Source organism: Oryx dammah, unplaced genomic scaffold (assembly GCF_014754425.2).
Source record: "Oryx dammah isolate SB20612 unplaced genomic scaffold, SCBI_Odam_1.1 HiC_scaffold_18, whole genome shotgun sequence".
In the NCBI taxonomy this organism is placed as follows: Eukaryota; Metazoa; Chordata; class Mammalia; order Artiodactyla; family Bovidae; genus Oryx; species Oryx dammah.
Genome location: NW_024070202.1, coordinates 68,439,852 through 68,464,887, shown reverse-complemented (window position 1 = coordinate 68,464,887; position 25,036 = coordinate 68,439,852). Strand labels below are relative to the sequence as shown.

The 25,036-nt window shown below is 43.3% G+C and overlaps 1 protein-coding gene across 1 annotated transcript in view; it reads right to left on the bottom strand.

The window, feature by feature from the left end:
* Positions 1–25,036, bottom strand: part of JAZF1 (JAZF zinc finger 1) — a 329,663-nt gene that overhangs the window by 149,309 nt on the left and 155,318 nt on the right. Inside the window, exon 2 of the mRNA XM_040259720.1 lies at positions 3,126–3,198. Coding sequence (XP_040115654.1) covers positions 3,126–3,198 — 73 coding nt within the window. The remainder of the gene's footprint in view (positions 1–3,125; positions 3,199–25,036) is intronic.

The following is a 25,036-nucleotide window of genomic DNA, read 5'->3' as shown; positions in this document are numbered from 1 at the left end:
AAGAACCTGCCAAATGGCCTCATGGAGACAATCTAAAGGAAACCCTGAAGGTGGCCCAATCTCTTCAAAAAGTCACTGTACCAGATTAAAAGAAACTTGTGGGGACAAAACACCCAAGTGCAATGCGACGTGCTGGACTGGACACTGGGTCAGATAAACTACAGTAATGGACTTGTTTAGATCATCTGGGGAAACCTGCATATGATCTGGCTATTAGACTAGATGCAAATGTACTGAAAAAGTAGAGATCAGTGACAAAACTGAGCAGACTGCAAAAGAGTGAGTACAGCTTTTAGTTAAAAATCATGTTTATTTATGCATTTATTTTTATTGAAGTATAGATGCTACTATGTAGTATTTTTTAAAAGCAATCTGGAAAATTTGTTCTAAGGTGTAACCACTAGTGATTAGTTGATAGGTAGGAATGTGATATTTTAATAAAAATTTTTTGTTTGCTTACATTTTCTAATTTTCTACAATGCCTCCATATGGCTATAATTACAAAAGGTTATTTTTTTAAATGGTTGAGGTTTCTAAAAAATATTTTTATTTTGTCTTGGGATATGATACTTTTGAACTGTGGTGTTGGGAAAGGCTCTTTAGAGGCCCTTGGACTGCAAGGAGATCCAACTAGTCAGTCCTAAAGGAAATCAACTCTGAATATTCATTGGAAGGACTAATGATGAAGCTGAAGCTCCAATACTTTGGCCACCTGATGCGAAGAGCTGACTCATTAGAAAAGACCCTGATGCTGGGAAAGATCGAAGGCAGGAGAAGGGGACAACAGAGGACGAGATGGTTGGATGGCATCACCGACTCAATGGACATGAGTTTGAGCAAGCTCCGGGAGATGGTGAAGGACAGGGAAACCTGGAGTGCTGCAGTCCATGGGGTCGCAAAGAGTTGGACATAACTGAGCAACTGAACAACAGTAAAACTGGGGTACAGCTGCCTAACAATACTGTGACAGTTTCAGATGAACAGGGAAGTGACTCAGCCATGCTTTACATGTACCCATTCTCCCCCAAAACTCCCCTCTCATCCAGGCTGCTACATAACACTGAGCTGAGTTCCGTGTGCTATATTGCAGGTACTTGCTGATTATCCATTTTAAATATAGCCATGTGTATATGCCCAGCCCAAATCTATCATTCTCCTGCCCCCACCCTACAGCTGGAAGTTCAATTTCTAAGTCTGTGAGTCTCTTTCTGTCTTATGAGTTCATCTGTATCATTTCTTTTTAGATTCCACATATAAGGGATGTCATACAATACTTCTCCTCTGACTTACTTCACTCAGTATGACACTCTCCAGGTCCATCCATGTTGCTGCAAATGGCATTATTTCATTCCATTTAATGGCTGAGTAATATTCCATTGTATATATGTATAAAGGTTTTTTTTTTTTTTAATGACTCATTTTCTCGCAGAAGCCTCATCTCAGAAAGTTCACACGCAGTGATTACATCCTGGCTCTCTTGGAGTTAAGCACATTCTACTGCACAGTTAATGCTAAACTATCATACTCGATTCAAATTCTCTGGTGGATTTTTTGTCTGAGGCCCTTGTTCCTGCTCTTCACTTTCACTGAAATCACACCCAGCAGAGTACTTATTCCTTTAGTGAGTATAACACCTGTGTGATCAGCAGATCCCTGCTGCCAACCTGGCTGATGATACAAACAGGAAGAATGAATGTGAAAATCCACAGACTCTCATTAGAAAAAGGCTTAGCAGCACACACCTTTGTACATACATAGATAACTTATTTTACCCAAAACACAACAGCCACGCTATTAAAAAATCCTATTCAGTACCATAATTAACTTATTAACTTACAAGACTATCCTGTTCCTCAATATTACTAGGCTATTTCACATACATTCCAGTCACATAATTCTAATGTACACTTTACAATTTAGAAACTAAAGTCTTTTCAAAACCCATGCTAACCTCAGGAAACACAGGTTTGTGAGAAATCCAGAAAAGCACATACATCTTTATATATTTGTATTTAATGTGACTTTGAAGGTGTTCCACTTAAAACATCCCCAAAGTTATGGGCACTGAAAAACTGTAGCTATTTTATCTCGGTTTCAGAACAGACTGAAAAGTAGGAAACGCCAAGAGGACATGCAAATAGATGTTTACATTAATGAATTCTTTAGAAAGCATGCTTCATTAAAGAACTTTAAAGTGAGCACGGCGACTCCAATCCAAAGCCCTCTCCAGACAACCTTTAAGTAATTAATTTACTAAAAAGGCATTAAAATGAAGCAGTACAGATAATTCATTCCCAGCTGTCTACCTCAAATCCTGAACCAAGGGTCTGGCACCAAGAAACCAGAAACACTCTTTGCCTTATATAAAAAAGGGACAGTCAATAGATATTCAAGCACTGACTGATGGGCAGAGATTTTTAAATTCTCCTTAAAAATTCACTTCAATGCTAGGTTTACTTTGCCTTTTTCTCTTGGGAAGTTGTGCAGAGGTTGTTGTCTTAACATAAGTTGATTTCAGGTTCTTTTCAAAAATCCCGGTCTCCTTAATTATTTGAGTTGGCTGAAACACCAAGTCCTCTTTTAGACCCGATATATAAGTTCTAATAGTTCTCTGAGGTCGTGCTCACATGTTCAATTTCAGTAAAAACTCATGCGACTGGACACAGAGGAGTCAGTTGAAAATGTTTTTCCTAAAAGGAGTTGCTACTATGTAATTTTGATATTAAGTTATTTCTATTAGTTATATGCTGATATATTCTGATATTCCAACAATGTTCTGAATTCATACAGCACCTCTTTACCCCAGGTTTTACACTTTCACTCACATAAATCCATTAATCTCCCAAACTGCCCTATGAAGTCAAAAGAGAGTACTCTAACTCTGCATACAAAATACTTCCAGAATGAGCTTATAAATCAGTCATGTTTTCTGCCACATGAACAGAGAACTACAACCTGCCTCTCCCCAACAGAGAAACAAGAAAATTCCATATAGAGGTTGATTTTAAATAATCTCCTGTAAATATCTGAAGACTGAAAACATTTTTCCTACCCTGTTAAAAAGATACCTTTGAAAAGTAAACGTGACAGATATGAGGTTGCTATAAATTCTGAAAATGGCTTACCTATTAATGTAACTGAGGGCAACATAGGTTGGCTGCTGTAATTCTTGTTTTTCTAAAACACGTGGATCTGTATCTGAAATAAAAACACAATTATGATTTTTCAGCTTTAGCATCAGAATATATGAGGCTACCTAACCTAATGTAACAGAGGCTAAATGGAGAAAAAGATTAATTTAGTAGAGTACTTTTTAAAGAAACCTCAGTCAGCAAAACATAATCATTTGTTCATTCATTCATAAATAACAAGATATTGCATTACTTTTCAAGAGAATTCCAAACATCAACAGTGATAAAATGTCCATCTGTCACACAAACTCCTGCACAATCCCCCTCATAAATATTGGTTTTCACTGCTTACAGTTACAATGTTGGCATGGTTTTTGGCGGTTAATCGGCCTAAGAAAGAAAGTCTCTGTTAATTATGCTCACTTCAATGCTGGAACAAATTAGTTGCCGTTGGAGAGCTCCATCAATTTGAAAATCTACTGAGTATTGTTCATATTCCCCGAACACTTTTCTAGGCTTGGGTTCACATTCTAGAGGACAATGCTTCTCCTTCTTAATTGTATAATGAGTTTATTATAATTTTTCTAGACTCTTGATCAGAAATTCTCATGTGGGTTCAGAATCCACAAACATCACATTCATCAGAGGACGTTTTCCCTCCTTGAAGAGACAGAATTCAAAACCATAGCAACCTTCTCTAGCAGTGTTTCTCCGACAGAACATAAAAATGCACTTTTACAACTATAAATATATTCTCCAGTTTCTCATGTACATAACTGATGGAGCTAAATATACACAAAAACAATGTTTCTATAGTAAAACTATAAAGAAACTGAACACATTTTTGTTTTCTTAGAAAAATGTTCAGACATTTCACACAGATTTCTTTTCATTACAACCTCGCTTAAAACCATCTTATTATTAGAACTCTTCCAGCTGCATTCAGCAATAACACCTTCTTTGATGTAATGACAGATGCTGTTTCCAGCACCTTTGTACAGAAAGTGTTTACTGCACGTGGTGGCTGTAAGATACACATGCTAACTTCAAAGTGTGGTAACAGGTGATGGGGGTAGAGGATGCAGATACAGTGGCATAGAGCAAGGGTGGCAAAAATGACAGCATAAAAATCAATTGACAAATGCTTTCCACTCCCAGACTAAAACCAGACAGTAGTGGCAATTTTATTCTTGGTGTTAAAGTTAAGAATCTCATGTTCACTTTATTGTTTTTCCTATGCCAAGAAATTTCAGGGACATACTATTCAGAAATCCTGCTTCCTGGGTCTCTGCCATGGCAAGTCTATGAAAGCCAAATTCTGAAACAAGAGACAAAGGCTCTCTGAATGGCTCCATCAAGTCGGGTCTTAAGGTTTTTGGCAGCGCAAGTGAGAACAGATCAGTAATTCAGCATTTCCTCTGCCTCCTACGATGACTACATATGCAACTGAGGCTGTCCGTAGATCACTGGACCGACAGAAATACTGTCTTACGAGCTTACTCCACTATCTTCCAAAACCCTAGGCTAGATATATGCTCACATAGTCTCAAACTATGAGTGGTGGGGAAAAAAAGGACATCCAGAAGCTTCCAAATACCTCTCCGTAACAACACTACTATCTGCAAGCACCGCAGGCAGGATTCTCCTGTTTTTTTGCAATGTAGACTCCATAACCAACAAGGAAGTAGAACCTCCACACAGATGTCCACCAGGCCTGAGACATCTTTCTCAGATTAATGTCTCCCTAGGCAACCTGTAGGACATCCATGAAATCTTCACGTTCTTAAAACGAAATTAGGTACTTAGAGCCCGCAGTCAGTAGAAGTCTGCACGACTGCCTCTGGAGGAAAAGCATCAGGGGCCAGTCGAGAATAAACATCAGCTCCTTCACCCGCTTCCCGGCTGACTGCTGTGTGGCGATCATGACTCACCATTTTATGGATTTAATTACACCAGGGAGCCTTCCACATTCAGTAAAAGTATAATAGCTGCCTTCATTATTTCTCCCTCCCTGACAGAAAAGGAACAGTCTAATGCTCAAAACTCCACAGGAGGGTTAGAATGACAAGGGCATAGGGTGTTCACAGCAGGATGATGATGGCCTTTTCGCGAGGACAGAACGTCATTTAGCAGAATGACCCGGAGAAGAGAAACTCTAGCCACTGGAGACGATGACTGACTCTGCCAAGAGGAACATCCTCAAACCATGTGCCACACTGATGAGATTTTTTTTTTTTTCTTTTTTGGCATAAGTTGCTACAACAAGAAAAGTGATACGAACTTCAGGGGCTACAGTACACAGTTCTCCCAGATATTTCTCTGCCTTGCTTATGGTACCGATGAAAATGTGAGCCTTGAACACTGGCTGTGACTGCCCAGAGGTAAAGTCCACCTCAGTAAATGGCCTGTGGGATAGGAATACTTGAATTTTTCATGGCTAAACAATAAACCACTAAGAGAGGACTTTTCTGTCTCATATCCTCCCAGCACAGTCACAGATTTCAAGCAGACTGAAGGCTAAGAGAATTCAAATATGAAATGTACTTTGAAATACCCAAGTGATGAAAACCTAATGACTTACTTCAACGTCTCTAAAACACAGTATCCTCTGAAGTGGACAGCAACGTGGCTCTTGTACCATTCCTCTTTTGGGGTAATAGCTTGAACATACTGCTCCACAGTTAAGGACGAGACACAAAGTGGAGCTTGCTGTGGCTCATGTGACCTACTGTCCTGCGGCTTTACGGATTCAATTAAACGCCAAAAAGCCGGATGTCACAGCACCGATGTGACACAACTCCCATGACTTCTCAGGCAGTGGAGAGAAAAACCAGGCAGATGGCAGGAAGAAGGAAAGGACAACCTTCAGACCCTTCTGGACAGACCTAGAGTCCCACATGATGAAAGAAGGGCCAAGAGCACACCCTGTTCAACAATGGAGGCATGTGCTCATCACGGCTGTCCCTGGTGTTCGGGACCACGGTGACCAACTGCCTGGATCTGGGGCCCGTGTCGAGTCTTCGGTAGCATTACCTTCAAACTTCCGGGAAAACTCAAGGTTGTCTCCCAAGTTAGCGGAGGCTACCTGATGAGCTCAAGGGCTTTGGCTGTGCTTCAGCTAGTCTGCATTGTTGGGATTTTATATGCCTCTGGAATTATTTCCAACGTAAGAAAGTAAAATCCCAGCTATACTGTCTCTCAGCAAGACTAACGAAGCCTCTCTCGGCAATGAGCTACTTGTAGGCTGGGAGGCAGGAGTGAGGAGGAGACGACAGGATATCACACCCTCAAGAAGGCCTTCCTCAAATTCTATATCCTGGAAACACTGGGCTCTGTGCTCCGCGTGGAGGGCAACAGTGGGAGGCCTGAGACGATGTGGGTGGGAAGGCAACCCCCGAAGACAAGACCCTGGAGAGGCAAAGGCCCACCCAGCCAGATGAGGGATACCGAAGGTCTGGGAGGAAAACACCACTGTTCTGTGGACTCACTGGTATCAGTTAATGGGCACAGTCTGTTCTCAGTCTTCCCCCAACAGCTGAACTCACAAAGCTGCAGAGCCTTCCACGACCTCCGCCCTTCTCTGCACTACCTCATCCGCAGCGCTGTCCTTGTTCTGTGTGACCACACCACAGACTCTGGGCCTATCCTTTCCACTTCCCATGCTTCTCAGAGGCAAGCCACCTCAACTGCTCTGCTCTCTCCATCACTCAGCTCAGCGCCAGGCATGTAGGAGATGATGCATAATCATTATTAAATGGACATACTAATTTTATGATGTGAAAAATTGAAGACTTTTGGTCAAACATGGCAGGTGGATCAAAGGCATATCTGTTTCCCTCACCATCCAAGGCCTCGTGCATGCGTCTTCAGTCATGTTCAACTCTTTGTGACCCCATGGACTACAGCCCTCCAAACTCCTCTCATTTTCCAGAGAAGAACACTGCAGTGGGTTACCATTTCCTCTTCTAGGGGATCTTCCCGACCCAGGGATTGAACCTACATTTTCTACATTGACAGGCAGACTCTTTACTACTGGCACCACCTAAGAAGCCCATATCCAAAGTCCCACTAGGGAAGAAATAAAGGAATTACAAATTCTCCAGGGACAGAAAAGAAATGAGGCAATGTCAGCAGACAAGTGATTTCAACCAGTTTTGAAAGATGGAAAGCTCATACAGGAGTGCAAGTGACCTAGGGAGTACAGAGGAAGCCACAGTCTCAAGTGCCTGCAGCAGGGGAGACACATGAGCCAGGAGGGGAGCCCCCTGTAGAAGCCCAAGAGGCCCTGGACATGGAGGTGCCAGGTGCTGCCAAAGGCAAGGAAGGGGAAGTTCAGGGCTGAAAACAGGAGAACTGTTTAAAAGGCTGATTATCCACAGACACTGAACCAGGAAACCAAGCACAGCGGAGACCAAGAAGAGTGGGGAGAACATAGGGCTGAAAATAAGGAGATTAAAGTAGAAATATACCTACTTCACTGGTCTTCAGAACACTGGCAGCCAGGCGGGAGGGTTCCTCTCTTGATTAAGTTAAGTGGGTGCAGAGATGAGATGGCCAGATGCTGACATCTGGCAATTTCCTGATTAAGTGATTTCCCTGCAGATAAGTCAACAAGCTTCATCCACGCCTCTATCCAGAGCCTCCCATCAGCTTTTTACTGCCTCGGTGTTTTAAATAGGAGCCAAGAGCAGTCAAGGAAGGGTCATTAGACATCGGAGGGTAAGTCTTGAACATGAATGGGAGATACCAAAATAAATAAATGGTGGGAGTCAGGAGCAAAGGAGCAGACAAATTGAGTCTGGAAAGTTAAGTGACATGCCTATTTACACAAACTCAGTTAACAGCACAGCTAGGACCAGAAGCCCTGCATCCTCAGAGCCATTAGGCCAGTATTCTGACCATTTAAAAGGCTGCTCATCCTCTGAGGTCAACTCGTTGCTACCATCCAGTTGTAATACTGGCCTCCATACAATCTTTATAGCTTTCTTAAAAGCCCGGTAAAGCTCGGTTGCAACTTTTCGATCCACTTTTAGGACTGAATTTTGATGAACCAACAATTTACAAAGACCAACGTTTAATTCACAGCTAGTTTATTTCAGCTGCTGAAATAAATATTTCTTGCTGGCAATAGTCCTTCCAAAAATAAAAATAAAATAATCCTACAATTGCCCATAACCAGCCTTTGAATGGATCAACTTTTCTTTCGTTTATAGACACGTCATTTGAAACTTTTCCCAAGCCATAATTTCCATTACAGGGCAGTCAGTGCAAATTACAGTGAGATTCTTGCCTTTCCAAATTCAATGTGAAATCCAGATGCAGTTAAGTGTTGCTGTAAACTTTATGAGTTAAATATCTCAAAGTTGGGGACATTGTGCAGTATAATAACACCATCTATTAAAAAAGCATCCATGTTCCCATTTGTAGCCTGAGTTTTCCTCCACAAGTGAATGAATAAACATTATTCAATCAAGAACCGTTTGGACAATGCTCCAGGAGCCTGATTTATAAACAAACACAGCATACTGCAGCATACATACATGACCAGAGGACTAAAGTTATTAGGAATAGACCGTTTGGACCAGAGTGCTAACTCACCAACCCATCAAACTCCTATTGATGACTGCTTGAGAGTGGTAGCTATTTTTTCTGAGTATAAGATGTGGAGCCTTATATGTATGACACTATCAAGTCTACACCCTTCAACCAAATTCTCCACCTTGTTACCTGGGACAAGAGAGACTGCCAGAGTCCACCACGGCTGCCAGGAATGCTTACGTAGCCCACAACCTGTACATCTGTATATAGCAGCCCTGAAGACGGGTGCTGGGGTTATATAACAATAAAATTCTTCTATACAGGAATAAGACCAAAACTTACTCTCATTTGATCTTACATGCTTGTATGCTTTTACACACAAATGGCTGTGTCTGCTTTCCACAGAAATGAACCTGATGAGGGATCCAAGTAACATGTCATACAAAAGACCATAAAGGAACTTCTATGTCTTTTGTGCCAATGGGAAGAGCCTATAAGCAGATATGTGGAAGAGAAGGGAGCTGCTGGTGGCTGAGGCTACCTGACAAATGATAAGGCAGGGAAAATGATGCTCTCGAAATCCTCTCTTAAGGGTGGAAGGAAGATGGCTGTTCATAAAGAGAACTTCCGCTCCTTCTGCCTGAAACTGTTTGCCCAAGAAAGTCCTACTCATTCTCCAAAGTGTTGACCTATATACTACCTCTTCCATGCACTGTGCTACAGGCATTTGCAAATCTGTCTTAGCACCCCAGCAAAACAAAAGCTCCTTAAGGGACCAGATTTTACCGGTCACAAACCCTAAGTCTGCAAACAGTCAGTGAACATATGCTGAACAAACAAATGGATGCTCCATACAGGCATAACACAAAAGACACAAAGTCAGCATCAGCTCAGTCTGTTCCACTATGGAGTCAGATGGACAGGAAAGGAAAACAGACTCAAGCCTAAGTGACTGTCCAGCACAGAGAGATACTGACATGAAAAACACATACCAGTAAACACAGAGGGAGAGAAAATAATGCAAAGTTCAGAATAATGGAGGGCAGGTATAAAGGGCTAATTTGGGAAGGATTCACTGATGAATAGAACAGAGTTGGGTTTTAAAGGAAAGGGAGCTAGGCATAGGGAGTGGTTCATAGGTGAGGTGAGGGGATCCCCAAATGGCATGAAGTGTGAAGCAGAAAGCACAGGTGAGAGTCTGTGGGCACCATGGAAAGGTAGTAGGGCGGAAGAGCCACTATTCATTAGTTATAAGATATTCATAGAGATCCTTTAAAACAGAGGTTCTGAACTGTGGGCAATTCCCCCCCACCTCACCCCCTATCGGGATGTCTGGCAAGGTCTAGAGACAACGAGGGGAGATGCCACTGGTATCCAGTGGGTCGAGGCCAAGGACACTGCTAAACATCCCTACGATGCACACGGACGGCACTCCCCTCCCCCAACAAACAGTTACCTGGCCTAAAATGCCAACAGTGCAGGTACTGAGAAACCCGTGTCAGAGCTCTATCATTATTATCATGATGGAGCTCTTGCTTCCAGACTTTTTTCTCTTTTCTGTGGTCTAAATCAAAAGGCTGGTTAGGAGGCTACAAAAGATACAAGACGTTCTTTGGACTTAGAAGAGCTCGGACTTTCCTCACAGAGACAAAGAACCTGAATTCGTTTCAAGAAAGACATACTGACCTCTTGTCACACACTAACTACATAAGGAAAATTCTAAGTCAGTAGATTCACAACTGAGCAGCAAAGACCACACAATTCACAATCAACAATAATCCAAGACAGACTGGGATTCTGTGCCAACCTAGAGGACTATACTAACTGCTGGAGAAACAAAACAGGATTCCCAGGGAGCATCAGAGAAACTTCTTGCAAGGAAATTTTACACAAATCTTGAACTAAATATACAGTCAGAAAAGGTGAGAATATGGTGAATCAGAAAATGGACTGAGCAGGAGCAGAGATGGGGGCAAGAAGGTGTGCCTAGAACTCTGCACGGAAGAGTCTTGCAGTTCAGATCAGGCCCACGTCCTGGAAGGTTTAAAATGTTCTTCAAAAGTCTGCACTTAATCCTGTGAACAAAAGAGAGCCTTAGAAGGAGTAAACTGATACATTCCATGTTTTAGAAAAATAACGGGGGGGTGATGTGGAAAATGGGGGAAAAAATGGAAGAAAGAAGTATAAGATTTGGTGAAAGCAGAAATAGAAATACACAATTTTTTTTTCTTGTGTACAGAGCTGATGGCCTCATTACCAAAAGGAAGTAACTAGAAAATGAAAAGGGTTTGACAGGCAAGAAAAGGAGGTCTGCTTCTGATGTGTGGGCAGACATTTTGCAGAAGCAAGACGACTCAAAGGAAGAAGAGATAAAGGGCTCAGGACACAGATAGGGACTGCAGCACTGGAGATTCCCACCAAAATGCCACATTCCAGCAGGCACTGGAAGCAGACCATGTACCAAAAACCAAACAACGATATACAGCAAAAACCTGGCCATCCTGAGTCAAAACTTGGTTATCACATTAACTCAGCCAATTCATCAGAAAGTACTGACTGAGGAGGAAAAACAAAAAAAAGAGTACTGATTGAGGACCTAGTACACCTAGTAGAATTCTGCCAGAGATAAAGAAAAGCCAGAGGCTGCATTGCATCTGAAACCAAGTAACTGGTAAACTTCACAAGTGAGTGAATGTGAAAGATTGGGACAGAAAGAAACCTGAGTCCAAACAGTCCCCGAGTTTAGTGTTTTAAATGATTTGCTACCCAAGTCTCTGAGGCTCACTATTTTAATTATCCTCCCATTGGAATCCCTGCTTCCAATTCTTGGTGTTGCCAAGAATTATAATGCAACTCCCCCATACAAGTCAAAATGCCGCCTTTGAATATTAGCTGTATAGCCTCTTTAAGTCTTAGTTTTTTTCATCTACAATTCTGGTAAGGATAGTACTTTTGCATGAGGGTTGAAATGAGGATTAAATAAGCAATGTGTTAGGTATAGGTACTAGTTGGTTCTTTAGCCCATAGAATATTTTGAAATCAAACTCTGCAGTGTTGTGGATTATCTTCATTTTATAGTCAGTGGTATTATGATACACAGAAAATCTGAGAACTCATCATTCATATAGTGTAGTGGGCTTCCCTGGTGGCTCAGAGGTTAAAGCATCTGCCTGCAAGGCAGAAGACCTGGATTCAAACCCTGGGTAGGGAAGATCCCCTGGAGAAGGAAATGGCAACCCACTCCAGTATTCTTGCCTGGAGAATCCCATGGACGGACGAGCCTGGTGGGCTACAGTCCACGGGGCTGCAAAGAGTTGGACACGACTGAGCGACTTCACTTTCTTTTTTGATCAAGTAGTCATTTCCCCCTTTTTCCTTTATGAAAAAAGTGAAAGTGTTAGTCACTCAGTCGTGCCTGACTCTCTGTGACCCCACAGACGTAGCCTACTAGGCTCCTCTGTCTATGGAATTCACCAGGCAAGAATACTGGAGTGGGTAGCTATTCCCTTCTCCAGAGTATCTTCCCGACCCAGGGATCTTCCCCAGGTTTCCTGTATTGCAGGCAGATTCTTCATCGTCTGAGCCCACCAGGTAAGCCCCTTCTTCCTTCATAATGCTTAGGAACATGGCTGACTGGTATAAAGACTACATTTTCCAGCATTCCTTGAGCCAGGGGCAGCCCTATGACTAAGGCCTTGTCAATAGGACTTTAGACTTCTGGGAAGCCCCTTTAAAGTCATGAGCCTTTCTTTGTGGTATTTTCCCCTCCTGCATCTAATCTGGATATGGAAAAATTCGGGGAACAGAAGTCATACATGGCTAAGCAACACAATAGGAGCCTGGATCCCTAATCCCATGAGGCCCACCACCACTCTGGCCCCCTCCAGACTTTCTGAAAGTGAAAGAAAGGAACTCTTCCACTTGAGGCACTGCTATGCAGGGTTTTCCAGTTACATGAAGCCAAACCAAATCTGAACAAAATAGCTGGAATGCTGGTTTATTTTGTTGGACTCAAAGTTCTAATCTGAACTATGTAATATTTTATGTCTTGCCTTTTTTTTTTTTTAAGATTCTTTAAAAATTCTCTTTAAAAATATACCAGCTGATGAAAACAAAATCAGAGTAAAGTCACACTCACATCATCACACCATCTGTGGCTCACTCTTAGCCTGCGATAATTAAAAGAATGGGAAAAAGAAGAAGGGAAAACCATTATGTCAAATTACAGCTCCTCTGGTGGCTTTAGGACTTTCTCTAGAATTGGTTATTAGTGGGCAATAATGAAGCAAATTGCACATGCATATTACTTCTGAGTTATGAACAATGCAACCAGCAGTAACCTTTGAAGCTGTCAGGATCTTTTCAGGCAAGCAATTAAAGTGAAAAATGAGAGTGTGCACAACTTCCATCACCCAATACTACATGTAATAACATCACCTACAAACACTGACATAAGAGTGTGACTCGGTCTGAATATTTATTAATGCAGATCTGTTCCCATTTGTTCCTTTTTTTCCCTGTAACCCATTCCATCCCCACCTGCCAATTTTTCTTTCCCCACCTCTTTAAAGGGCAGCTCTGACATCATGAATTATATTTACCTGAAACCTACATACACTATGACATCCTTCTCATCTTCACCTCAGGAAGGTTCCTTCCTAATCCCCTGACCAAAATACAAATTTAGGGCAAGCGTGGATTCCAGAGAAGAAAAAGTAGATAAGGAAGTAAGCTCCAATTAGGAAAACACAAAATCAAGATTATAATAATTAACGTTAACAACTGATATTTACATAAGGCTAAATATGTCAAGCATTGCATGCTAGGCACTGAAGGCCCTTCAGTCACCCATCAAAGTCCCAGTTCTCAAGCAGACCAGGCTCTGGAGGATGACTTACACTGATCTATAATAAAAACGGGCTGATGTAAAAAAAAAAAAAAATCTGACTTTCTGCTGAAGTGTAGAAATCACTCCTTGCTTACATATGTTTCATGATTTAACTACTTGCAAGGACTTCGAGAAAAGGCAGGAATAAACAGAGGTGAGCCACTTGGAATAGGTTTTTCCAAGCAGAGAAGAAAACCTTGTGCTGAGTCTGAAGATGTGAGGCTTATGGGTCCTATAAGCAAGTTTGTCTCATATGGTTTCAGTCATTTCTATGCCACCAAGTACCTAGAGACCAGTGATTGTTTGTCAACTAAAACCGCTCACTAGTATCACCTGGGTAGCTTTCAAAAATTCTGATGCCTAAAACCAATCTCCAAAAATTTTAACATGCAATCAGAAAAGGGATGAAGATCTGGTTTAGAAAGTCATTAAATCAGTTTGCATTTTTCCCCCAAACTAAAAATGCACTGTAAAACTGTAAATGATTTGTTGAAAATAATTTAAAAGTTTTATAAATAAATCCAAGTCTGTGAATTCAGACTTAAGGCTCAGGTTTCCACCATCTCCACCCCAATCTTTAAATTTTATAAAGAAAGTGCTAAGCTTAATGATTAGGTTGACTACTAGTGTCACATATCTTTAAAAGCAAATCACAACCAACCAAACACCAACAATCTTTGAATTGTGAGCGATTTTTATCTACTCAATAAGAGCGTTCTGGCAAGCCCTCTTACTGGGAACTCCCCCATCCCCTCCTCCACAACCTTTTATTTTTGGTCACTGATTTTCTTCATAGTATGTTCCTAAAATAGTAAGACTGCATTCCTTGAAGTATTCTATGGCTCAGAATTTTCTGTCATTCACATTGGCCCCAACCAGTGCAGTTTTCCTTGCTGTTATTATTCACCTCACTTAGAAATCAGGTCATAACCAAGCATAATCGTTGTGCATTTTGGAAGCCAGTTAAGGATTTGGAGAAAGGAATCGCCCTCATTACTTCTCATCTCCCAGGGAGGCAGAGGCAGGAGAGAAACAACTGAACATCTGGACTTGGAGTGACCTGGCTGTTCTGCCTGAAAGCCATCAAGCATAGGGCCCACATCAGTTACAGTTCACTGGGGTGGATGGCTGATCTGCAAAGCTCTGCCTGGCAGGCTTCGGGATCCCTCACGGTGTCTCTGTGCCCAGATAGCAGCCAAGAACAGGGCGTGCAGGCTCCAGGGCCACAAAGGTCGTACAAATGTCGGGGATTCATTCCTCCTCGACCTGCATGGGTTGTGCACTCCTCCTACTTGCTAATGAGGAGGGGCACGTGCTGGGCTGTCTACGATCAGTCTCGCTGATGGTATGAATCTGGGCCTGGAAGGCCCAGGCACATGGCAGATGGCCCCTGGAATTCTTGGCTTCTCTGGAAGAACGTCTGGGAAGCAACTCCAGACTTCCTGTTGCTCTTTTTTATTTTTTTTCTCTCTCTCTCTCTCCAAGGCTTTCATTTCTGTAGCCAGGCAATATAATAATCATGGGCACAGTCAGCTATTTAACTGTGACCTGAGTAAGTTTCTTAGCCTAAGTCTCAGTTTTCTGACATGAAAGGCAGTATTTCATAGTTCCTACACGTTATGGGATTATTACGAGGATTAAGAGAGACAAGCGGCACAAAGCTTGTAGTAGCTGCTACATGGTAAATACTTAATAAACTATACCTGCCATTGTTGCAGGTAGTCAGGTCTGAAAGGATTTAGTGTTTACACTATTGGACTACATTTGTGAATGATCAATTGTTCTTAAGTAGCAGTGAGAACTTACCTGGTGCCACTAGTGGTCAAAGAGCCCGCCTGTCAATGTAGGAGACATAAGAGGTGCGGGTTTGATTCCTGGGTTGGAAAGATCCCCTGAAGGGGGCAAGGCCCACCCACTCCAGTATTTTTGCCTGGAGAATCCTCAAGGACAGAGGAGCCTGGCAGGCTATAGTCCACAAGGTTGCAAAGAGTCAGACACAACTGAAGCAACCTAGCATGCATGTACAGCAATGATAACTGATAGTTAAGAGGATTATCATTGCTGAGTGCCTACTATGAGTCCATGAAGAATGAGCTCCTTTCTCTGTGCAATCCTCATGAAAACCCAGGGGAGCTATCCTCCTACCCCTTTCCCAAAGGAAAATATAAGACTCAGAAAAGGGCCAGATCACACAGCTTGGAGATAGGACTTTAGATCCAGGTGTGACTTCCAAGTGCAGCTACTTGACCCTGACCACCACCTAGTTCTGGAGAAAGGAACTGGCAACCCACTCCAGTATTCTTGCCTGGAAAACTCCATGGACAGAGGAGCCTGTCAGGCTAGAGTTCATGGGATCACAAAGAGTCGGACACGACTGAAGTGACTTAGCACGCACCCACCACCTAGTTCTGCCACAATATTCAATAGCAATGTCCTCAAATTGCCAACTGGGCTTTTCTTGATTTTTTTTTTCTCATTAAAATACTGGAATTCTTTGGAAGCACTGGAATGAAAAACACAGACAAACTGTGATGAAAGCCAGAATCTGCAACACAGGCTTGAACAGTAACTCACCTTCACCGCCTATTCAGTTTCTCCTCTGGATGACTGATCTTAAAGAACATAAGATCTGGATCCAGAAGACCTGGATTCTAGTCTTCTAACCAGTTCTTGTTGTTTAGCTACTAAGTCATGTCCAGCTCTTTTGCGACCACATGGACTGTAGTTCACCTGGCTCTTCTGTCCATGGGGATTTCCCAGGCAAGAATAATGGAGTGTTTTGAAAAGAAAAATGGAGAATAAGCCACTTTCGTCTCCAGGGGATCTTCCCTGACTCAGGGGTCAAATCTGAATCTTCTATATTGGCAGGAGGATTCTTTACCACTGAGCCACCTGGGAAACCAGCTAGTTCTAACTTGTGGCTTTAAGCAAATTAGTTTTGATTCCTGTGAAATGATGGTGCACACCGCCATCACAAGCTCGAGATAAGAATCACCTGTGAATTGAGCGATTCCAGTATAAACGCTAAGGCCCCACGTCCGGCTGCCAACCTAAGGTGGCCTTGCAGGTACTATCTCCCCAATAAGAATAACCCTATGCAACATTATTTACTTGTTAGTATCTTAAACAAATACTATGCGGGGAGGAGAAGATGTCAATTATACACTGAAATATTGACAGGAGTTCTTTGTATAAAGTGCTTAGACTTCATCTGCCTTCATTCCTGAAGCTTAGCAAACATGTGCTTATGCGCTTTTCTCTTACAAGAGTAAGGACCCCTCATCAGAAAGCTCTCCAACTGCGCTTCCCAAGAGTCATGTGTCTTGTCAGTGGAGACAGAAAACTTTTTGGCTAGTTTTCAGCTGTGTTTATTAAGCCACTCTAACTAGAAACAGTGTGATCAATTAACGTGCTTTAGAGATAAAAGGAAAGCCTTTCAATTTATAAATCAAAACACACTGAAATGATTTTATCACACATTCAAACCAAATGCAAAACTCCCCATAATGCTTAAGTAAAACAAGCATTATCAAAGTAATCGCAAGACATCGGATTCCTCAGAGAGGTTCAGGAGACTTCAGGGATTGGGTAAACATTACTATCAGCTGAGTTCCAGAAAATGGAACACAGGGAGGCTGATGGATTTTCTCAGCTTACTGGAGATGAGGTTTAATACTCTAGACATGGATTCAATATCATAAAGATATTAAAAAAGGAATGCACAGATAACATACACTTTAAAATAGATATGTTCTTTGCTGACTGTCTACAGCCATGCTGCCTGTCATTCTCTTCCCCCTTTAATTCACTCTAGCCAAGGATCTAGCTCAGGGCGTTCTCAACATTTTAACAGTGCTATACATATTTTAAATTGTAACCAGTACATCTCCCCCACAGAAATATACAGAAGGCTCACAAAACATTACTCAACTTCACTGTATGCAACCAAGATATTATTTCATTTTTTAAAATGTTGGGACAACCCACTAAATTGATTTTATGAACCATTCATGAGTCCCAAATAGTGATATTTTTTAAAATGTAACTCTTGCTAAATTACAAGTCAATAATAGCATGCATTAAGCCCACCCCACACTCGACTATTGTTTATAAGACAAAAGACTTAGGTAACTATAGAAGATCCTTCCCAATTTGGCTCCAAACTCATCTTCCCAAGTTCTCTTCATAGAGCTCCCAGCTTCACCTCATCCTCTGCACACACACTCTGGCCAGGGTTAGCCAATGAAAAGCACCAGTAGGAAATCAGAGGGTGAAAGAGAGATGTATTCTGCTGATAAGCCTTTGTAACATAGGCTGCTTCCCCAACTTGGAACACTTCCTCCCAACTTCTCCAGCCATGCTCGGATTCATCCTTCCAAGTCCACTACATGGGTTAACCTCCCCTCCAAAGCACTCCAGAACCTACTTAATAGAATTCACCTTAGTACACACCACTGTTAAGAGACTGAATTACACTTAAATTATCTACATCCCAACAGACTCAGCTTCTCCAGAGCCACCACCCATTTCCCTTTGTCCCCAGCCATTAGTACAGAGACTGGCACGTAACCGTGATCACTGAAAGGATCAATAAATGGGTGAAAGATAAAAGAACTATTAATTATCAAATGACATCACAATTCTATGCCAGAAGTAGTATTTTCTAACAATGGTGTCCAGAGCTAATTCATCACAACTCCCACTCTGGGGTGACACAGGCTCATACCCACACTCAGTCGCGTCCGACTCCTTGCAACCCCAAGGACTGTAGCCTGCCAGGGTCCTCTGTCTATGGAGTTTTCCAGGTAAGAATACTGGAGTGGGTGGCCATTTTCTCCGCCAGGGGGATCTTCCGGACCCAGGGATCGAACTCAAGTCTCTTACATTTCCTGCCTTGACAGGCATAGTCTTTATCACTGAGCCACCTAGGATGCCTGGGGTGACCTCATCTGTATTTTCTAAATGTAGCTGCTGGAAGTCAGCTCCAGAACACTGCTGCTTACCGCGTGGTACACCGACTACCTCTGGTGCTAACTAGCTAGCTCCTTCACAATCCCACGTTACCTAGCAGGGTGTTTTCTGCTTATTATGCTAATTACATTTTACTTGAAAGATGTAATTATTGCTGCAACCTGAAGAAATAATTAATGGCTAATTTTAGTGGGCAAAATATTCATTAATCAAGTCAACAGACCTGCAGAGTTTAAGAAAGGTCCTTAGAGAAGAGAAAAAAGATAATCACTTAGAGATTCCTCCGTTCCATAAATATAGGTTAAATCTATTCAATTACAGTCTCCTGAAAGTTTACCTTTCAGATTTACTCCAATGACTCCTACTGAAGTCTCAGTTTAAACTTTTGGGTTCTAAAATGTATTATCCAACAGAATTGTATTGCATGAAAAGCTGTGATACGGAGGAGAGATACCTTTCCTACCGGGTCTCTCGAAAATGTTGATTTCCTCAACTCAAATACCAGCCTCTGTCTTCTTACATGAAAGGCAGGGAGAGAGGTGTCTTAATGAGAACACTATTCTGTTTGCTGGATTTTTATACCATCTTTGTCCCTTATAAACACTCAGCCTTTTAAACGTGAGGGAGAGAGGATATTTAAAATTCTTCTAACACCCTAGTAATAAAGAGCCCAGGGAAGTGTCTGTCAATGGAAAACAACACAGTGACCAGGAATCAGCTCAAACTCTACTTACTACTAAAAGATACTTCAATCCCCAAGACAATGGTCCCTCACAAAAAATGATAAACCCATCACCCTGTTTCCTACAGTTCTTCTCTTCAATGCCCTTTTATAATATTTATATGCTCAGATTTATGTCAACTGTATATTTGTGAAACATGTTCCCCCGTTACATTATAAGGGGCTTAAGGGACCAGGAGAGATGGGTCACAGAAGGCAGTATACAATAATTGACAGTCAAGTTTATTTTTTCACACAAAAATATTTCCATGTTTTCATTTAATTTTAAATGCTAACAACCATATTCTAGCCTCCACATGCTCATAAAGCTGTTTTACAGTCCAGAAAGAAAAAAATAATAATAATTTTGTTTTAAATAATGTTCACCATCCACATCTTAATAGTCTGGACACTGAAGCATTTTTCATTTAGAGTAATGATCTCCAGGAGTAAAAATAATATAATTATAACTGAACTACTTGGTCAGCTAAATCACAACCAGAAATGCACTGGTATGTATTTCATTCACTGTGTCAAAAATCTTCATTCTGGACCATCAACATAGCACTAAATTTTGATCTGTCATTGAAAACAGGTCGCTTCTATTTCTGGCTTACAGCAGGGTAACAGGGTACAGCAATTGGCAAAGACAGCTAATATTTCATATTAAATCTCCCCACCTGACCTTCTGAATCAAAAGTAGAGAGACTCGTGAATAAGGAATTATTTATTATATAAACATCTCCTTTACGTCTTAAAAATAAAAAACCTCTTAAAGCATGGAAAGAAAGATCAAAATCCTTGGGAAGAAAGCTGGTTGTTGGTGGGATGGCCACTGAAGACCCCTGAAGGCTGTGGGCTATACTCCTCAGCTGCCTCCTCTTACAAACAGGAGTGAATGGGGAGCCCTCACATTGGAGCAGACCATGAAACAAAGCCAGGACAAGCGTTTCCAGGGAAGCGGTTCTGATGAAAGGGCGTGCTGGCCACTCTAGGTGTGGCCCTTGGTGGCCCTTTGCCACTGCTACGCAGGCAGCATGAATTACACGCACTGTAGGAGAAAGCAACTCTCCTGAACTCCTCTACGACTCATTCTGAAATCACATGTGGATTCACCTTTAAACCACGTTTTTACCTTTCTTTACATAAAAACTTTGAGAAAAACTCTGCAGATACAGCCCCACCTTTACTACCCCCCGAGCCTAGGTAAAGGAACCCTCCCATCTGCTTCCAGTACACCCCTCCAGTCACCCCAACTTCACACTCACAAGCTCTGCAGCCGCCTAACTAGCGTTCTCTCGCACAAGGTCAGAGTTTCTCATGGTGGGGTGGGGGGGTGGGGCTTTATAAACTAGTTTACATGTGGGTACTCCTCGTGCAATTCTGACTTAATTGATCTGAGATGGAAGAGCCACTGAATGAAGGCACTTGGAGTTTTAAAAGCTCCCCAGGTGACTCTAATGTGCAGCCACGACTGAGAACCACTGCTGACTTCAGCTCCCAGAGGACATGGCCCGTGGCTGGCTCACCCTCGACCCGCCGCTCCCCAAACCTAGCCCCACCCTGGCACCCAGCACAGTGCCTGCTCACTGACTATTAACTGAATGAATATAAAATGTTGTCCAATGACTGCAGAGTGAGGGTAAAGCCAGGAGGGGCACTGGCATGGGATATACACCAACAGTGCTCTTCAAGGTGGAGGGCTTGTTACAGGCCAGCCTGCCGGGCCCCACCTCTGAGAATATGCAGCTGCAACAGGTTCCCAGGTGACCCAAATACTTCCAGAACCATCGCACTATAAAGCACCGAAGCTGCCTAATAATTTTAGCTTCAGCTACATGTGGTAACACGTGACCGCTGGGGCTGGGTGGTGAAGGGCAATGTCACAGGGAGGGGCTGCTGGTCAAAGAGCAGGGCCAAGGACACCACCCCTCTGGACTCCCAACTCCCCCGGGGAAGCGTTCATCTTCGTGGCTTCGGTATTTGAATCATCTGTCAGGCACTCATGCCAAGAATTAAGGTGTGGCCAGCAAAAACAACAGACAGCATCAACGTGTAAGTAAAAATTACAGAACACTTTCCTAGAAATATAGACCCAAGATCAAATTTTCCCAGAGCACCACTGGCAGACTCCGGCCAGAAAACAAACCCACGGCTGCTTGTTAAATCAACTCAAGCACTAGATTCTACAGCTGTAAAAATACAGTGGTTTAAAATCCAAGCTTCTAATAGCCACCCAACTAGATGCTGTATTAGAATTATTTAGGGGTTAAAAATAAATGCAAGTTTTCTTCAACTGCTCTCAGTTAAGAGATTTCTTTCTTAGGAGACAAAGGTAAGGAAGAAGAAAAATGCCCAGTGCATCAGGTTTTCCCACAAGTGTACTGGTTACTGGTTCCCAGGAACGAGAAGGAGGAATGAATGCTCGCCGGCCCTTCCCACTGCCCTCCAATCACACAAGCCACTGAACAGCGGCACAAATGGAATCGTGACAGTGACCTGGGCAGGGCTAGTCTCTCCCATGGCTGGTTACTGGGCCTCTGGATTCTGGCCAGCAGTGATAAATCTGGATGTCTGAAATCTAAATGCTCCTGGGTTGTGAAAATGCTAATCTGCAAGGAGTTTCTGAAGCAGAAGTAAACGGGAAACTGTGGCTTCTGAAAAAGACCTCTGTTATTAGGACGAGAGGGGCATGAAGGTGGAGGACTCACCTACACAACGATGAAGCCTTGCAGTTACATTCAGCCGTAGTGACATCATGGCCCTAGAAAATGTCACAGTGACTAAATACCATGTGGTGTCCTGGACGGGATTCCACAACAGAAAAAGGACAATCGGTTAAAAACTAAGGATATCTGAATCAAGTATGAACTTTACTTAATGTCAGTTTGGTTCATAATTGTGACAAGTATACTATACCAGGAGAAGGAAATGGCAACCCACTCCAGTGATCTTGCCTGGAGAATCCCAGGGACGGGGGAGCCTGGTGGGCTGCTGTCTATGGGGTCGCACAGAGTTGGACACGACTGAAGCGACTTAGCAGCAGCATACTAGGGGCTTCCCTGGTGGTGCAGCGTTAAAGAATCCACCTGCAATGGGAGATGTGGGTTCAACCCCTGGGTCAGGAAGATCCCCTGGAGGAGTCTATGGCAACCCACTCCAGCATTCTTGCCTGGAGAATCCCATGGACAGAGGAGCCAAGTGGGCTGCAGTCTGTAAGTTCGCAGAGTCAGAAATGACTGAGTGTGCACGAATACTATACTAAACTACTAAGAAGGAAAACTGGGTGTGAGAACGCCTAACTCTGTACTGTCTGCAATTTTCCTGTCAATCTCAAATTATTCTACAATAAGAGGTTGTTTAGAAAAATTAGGACACTCTGAGACATTTGTTAAAGCAAGGCGGTAGACACACGGGTAGGTATCTGTTGCATTATTTTACTGTATGCTTAAAATATTTCTGAAATATTTTCTAATTCAAAATGTAATTTGAAACTAAGAAAACTACATATACACATGCATCTCCAAGCCCCATCCCACAAAAAGGCTGGTGTTTGTTTCAGTGAGGATACTATGCTGAAAGCAGGCCTGAAACACACCCTCAGCCACCAGCTCCCTTGGGTCCCCTTTGGTCTGAGCCTCCCTGGACTGTTCGTTCTGTACCGTGGAGGGGACACCCTCCCCATCTCAGGAGTGCCCGTGGAGGGAAGCTGTAAAGGATGTAAACTTGGTCCCACCTGCTCCCAGGCTCCCAGCCTCTGCCTCTCCCCTCACATCCACCAGAGCCTTCCACGTTTGATCTCACATTCCCACGGAGCCTGGAGCCCAGCTGGACCCCTTCATGTGTTACCTGCCAGCAGCCTTAGGATGTGGCTGTCCCAAGAGCAGAGGCTTTTTAACGATGACAGAAAAGAGTCTCTGAGCCCACAGGAGGGAAGTGAAAGGTGGAATTTCAAGGCACTGGGACAGACACAGGGCCACCTGCGTCTTATAGGGCCTGCCCAGATTCCTTCTCGGCTTCAGAGTGGACCGCATCTGGGCAGAGCTAAAAGCCCATTCCCCGTGCGCCAGTGGCCTAACTCAGCGATGATTCCTGAAGTTGTTCAAATCAACACACTGATTTCGTACACTGTTCAACCTCCAAAGGAGTTAAAAACAGGTGGTGGACCCGCTAGAATGGGAGGGTAGGACAAGAGGGGCTAAGAGGCCAAGACGACTCACAAACTGGAATCTAATCCCTGCAATAGTGGGGCGTTCACGGCTGCCCACGCGTTCCCGAGGAGGGCTATTTTCGCTCAGCTGTTTGAACGCCAATACCAAGGAATGTTTGTGGCAGCCAGCCTTCTCCCGACGCCTCCACCTTGGGGCTTGTCCAGACCGAGAGGGTGAGGATGAGGGGAGGGAGGCCCAGGAGACATCACTTGGGAGTTGAAGAAGGAAAACTGAGAGCTTACTGGTTTGATTTCTAGACCAACAGTGTGTGCCTACTTGGTTCCTCCTTGTCCTTATCTGTGCTATTACTTTATTTCCTCCACCTCTGGGAGTCAAATCCAGCCCTCCCCAAAGGGCCCATGAAAGTCCTAAATGCAGCCAGGGGTTCTCTGTTTGCTTTTACCTCATTCATCCTTTCACTCCACAAATACCGACTGAACACCCTACTATGTGTGGGTACTACTCTAGGCACTAGAAATACAGCAGTGAATGAAATAGAGAAAAACCCCTTCTGCTCTACACTTTACATTCTAGACAGGGAAAGGGTCAATAAGGAAATAAGTGAATATATACTACTCTGCCCACAGTATGGGAGACCTGGGTTTGATCCCTGGGTAGAGAAGATCCTCTGGAGGAGGGCATGGCAACCCAATTCAGTATTCTTGCCTGGAGAATTCCCATGGACAAAGGAGCCTGGCAGGCTACAGTCCATGTGGTTGCAAAGAGTCAGACATGCCTCAGTGATATGTAGACTGTGCATCTACATGTATATGACATCAGGAAGAGCACAGGGAAGAACAGGGGCAGGGCAGCTGGGGAAGGTTCTGGTCCCTTCATCGGCACAGGTAGCACTGTTATTCTTCAACCTGGTGAATGTCTCTGTGCTGTCTCTTCAGCCAGATACCCTACATCCAAGAAGGACAGGGGTTTCAGGCTTCTCTGAGCACAGGTTTGTACACCTAACAGGTAATCAATTTTGTTGCACAAAAGAATTTATATGATGCAGCCAAGTCCTGTTTTAGAACCTGAGACCTTCTGGGCATGGAGGAAAGTCAGGACAGTGATGGGTGGACGTGGAGCCACGTCCGTGTCACATCCCTGTCTCCAGGGCAGTATCTGTGATGAGACACAGTGAAGCAGCCAGACATGATTCCAGCACGCTGGATGTGTACATTTTAGTGGAAAAGACAATCAACAGGAAATAATTTCAACCTGTGACCACTTCCTTGAAGGGAACAAGCCGGGAGGTAAAAAGGAGAATCTCAGCAAGGAGGTTAGGGAAAGCCTTTCTGAGAAGGTGATGTTTTAGCTGAGATGTAAAGGATGAAAGAAGCCAGCTGGGTAAAGGGAAGGATAGGGGTGGAGGAGGAGGGGTTTAGGGGTGCAGGGGAGAGGGTGGGGGTGCAGGGATGAGGCTGGGAGAGAATGGAGTACAGGGGAGGGGGCAGGAGTGCAAGGATGAGGCGGGGGGTGGGGGCAGGGATGAGGCTGGGAGAGGATCAGGTACAAGGGAAGAGGCAGGGGTGCAGGGATGAGGTTGAGAGGCAGGGTGCAAGGATGAGGCTGGGAGAGGATC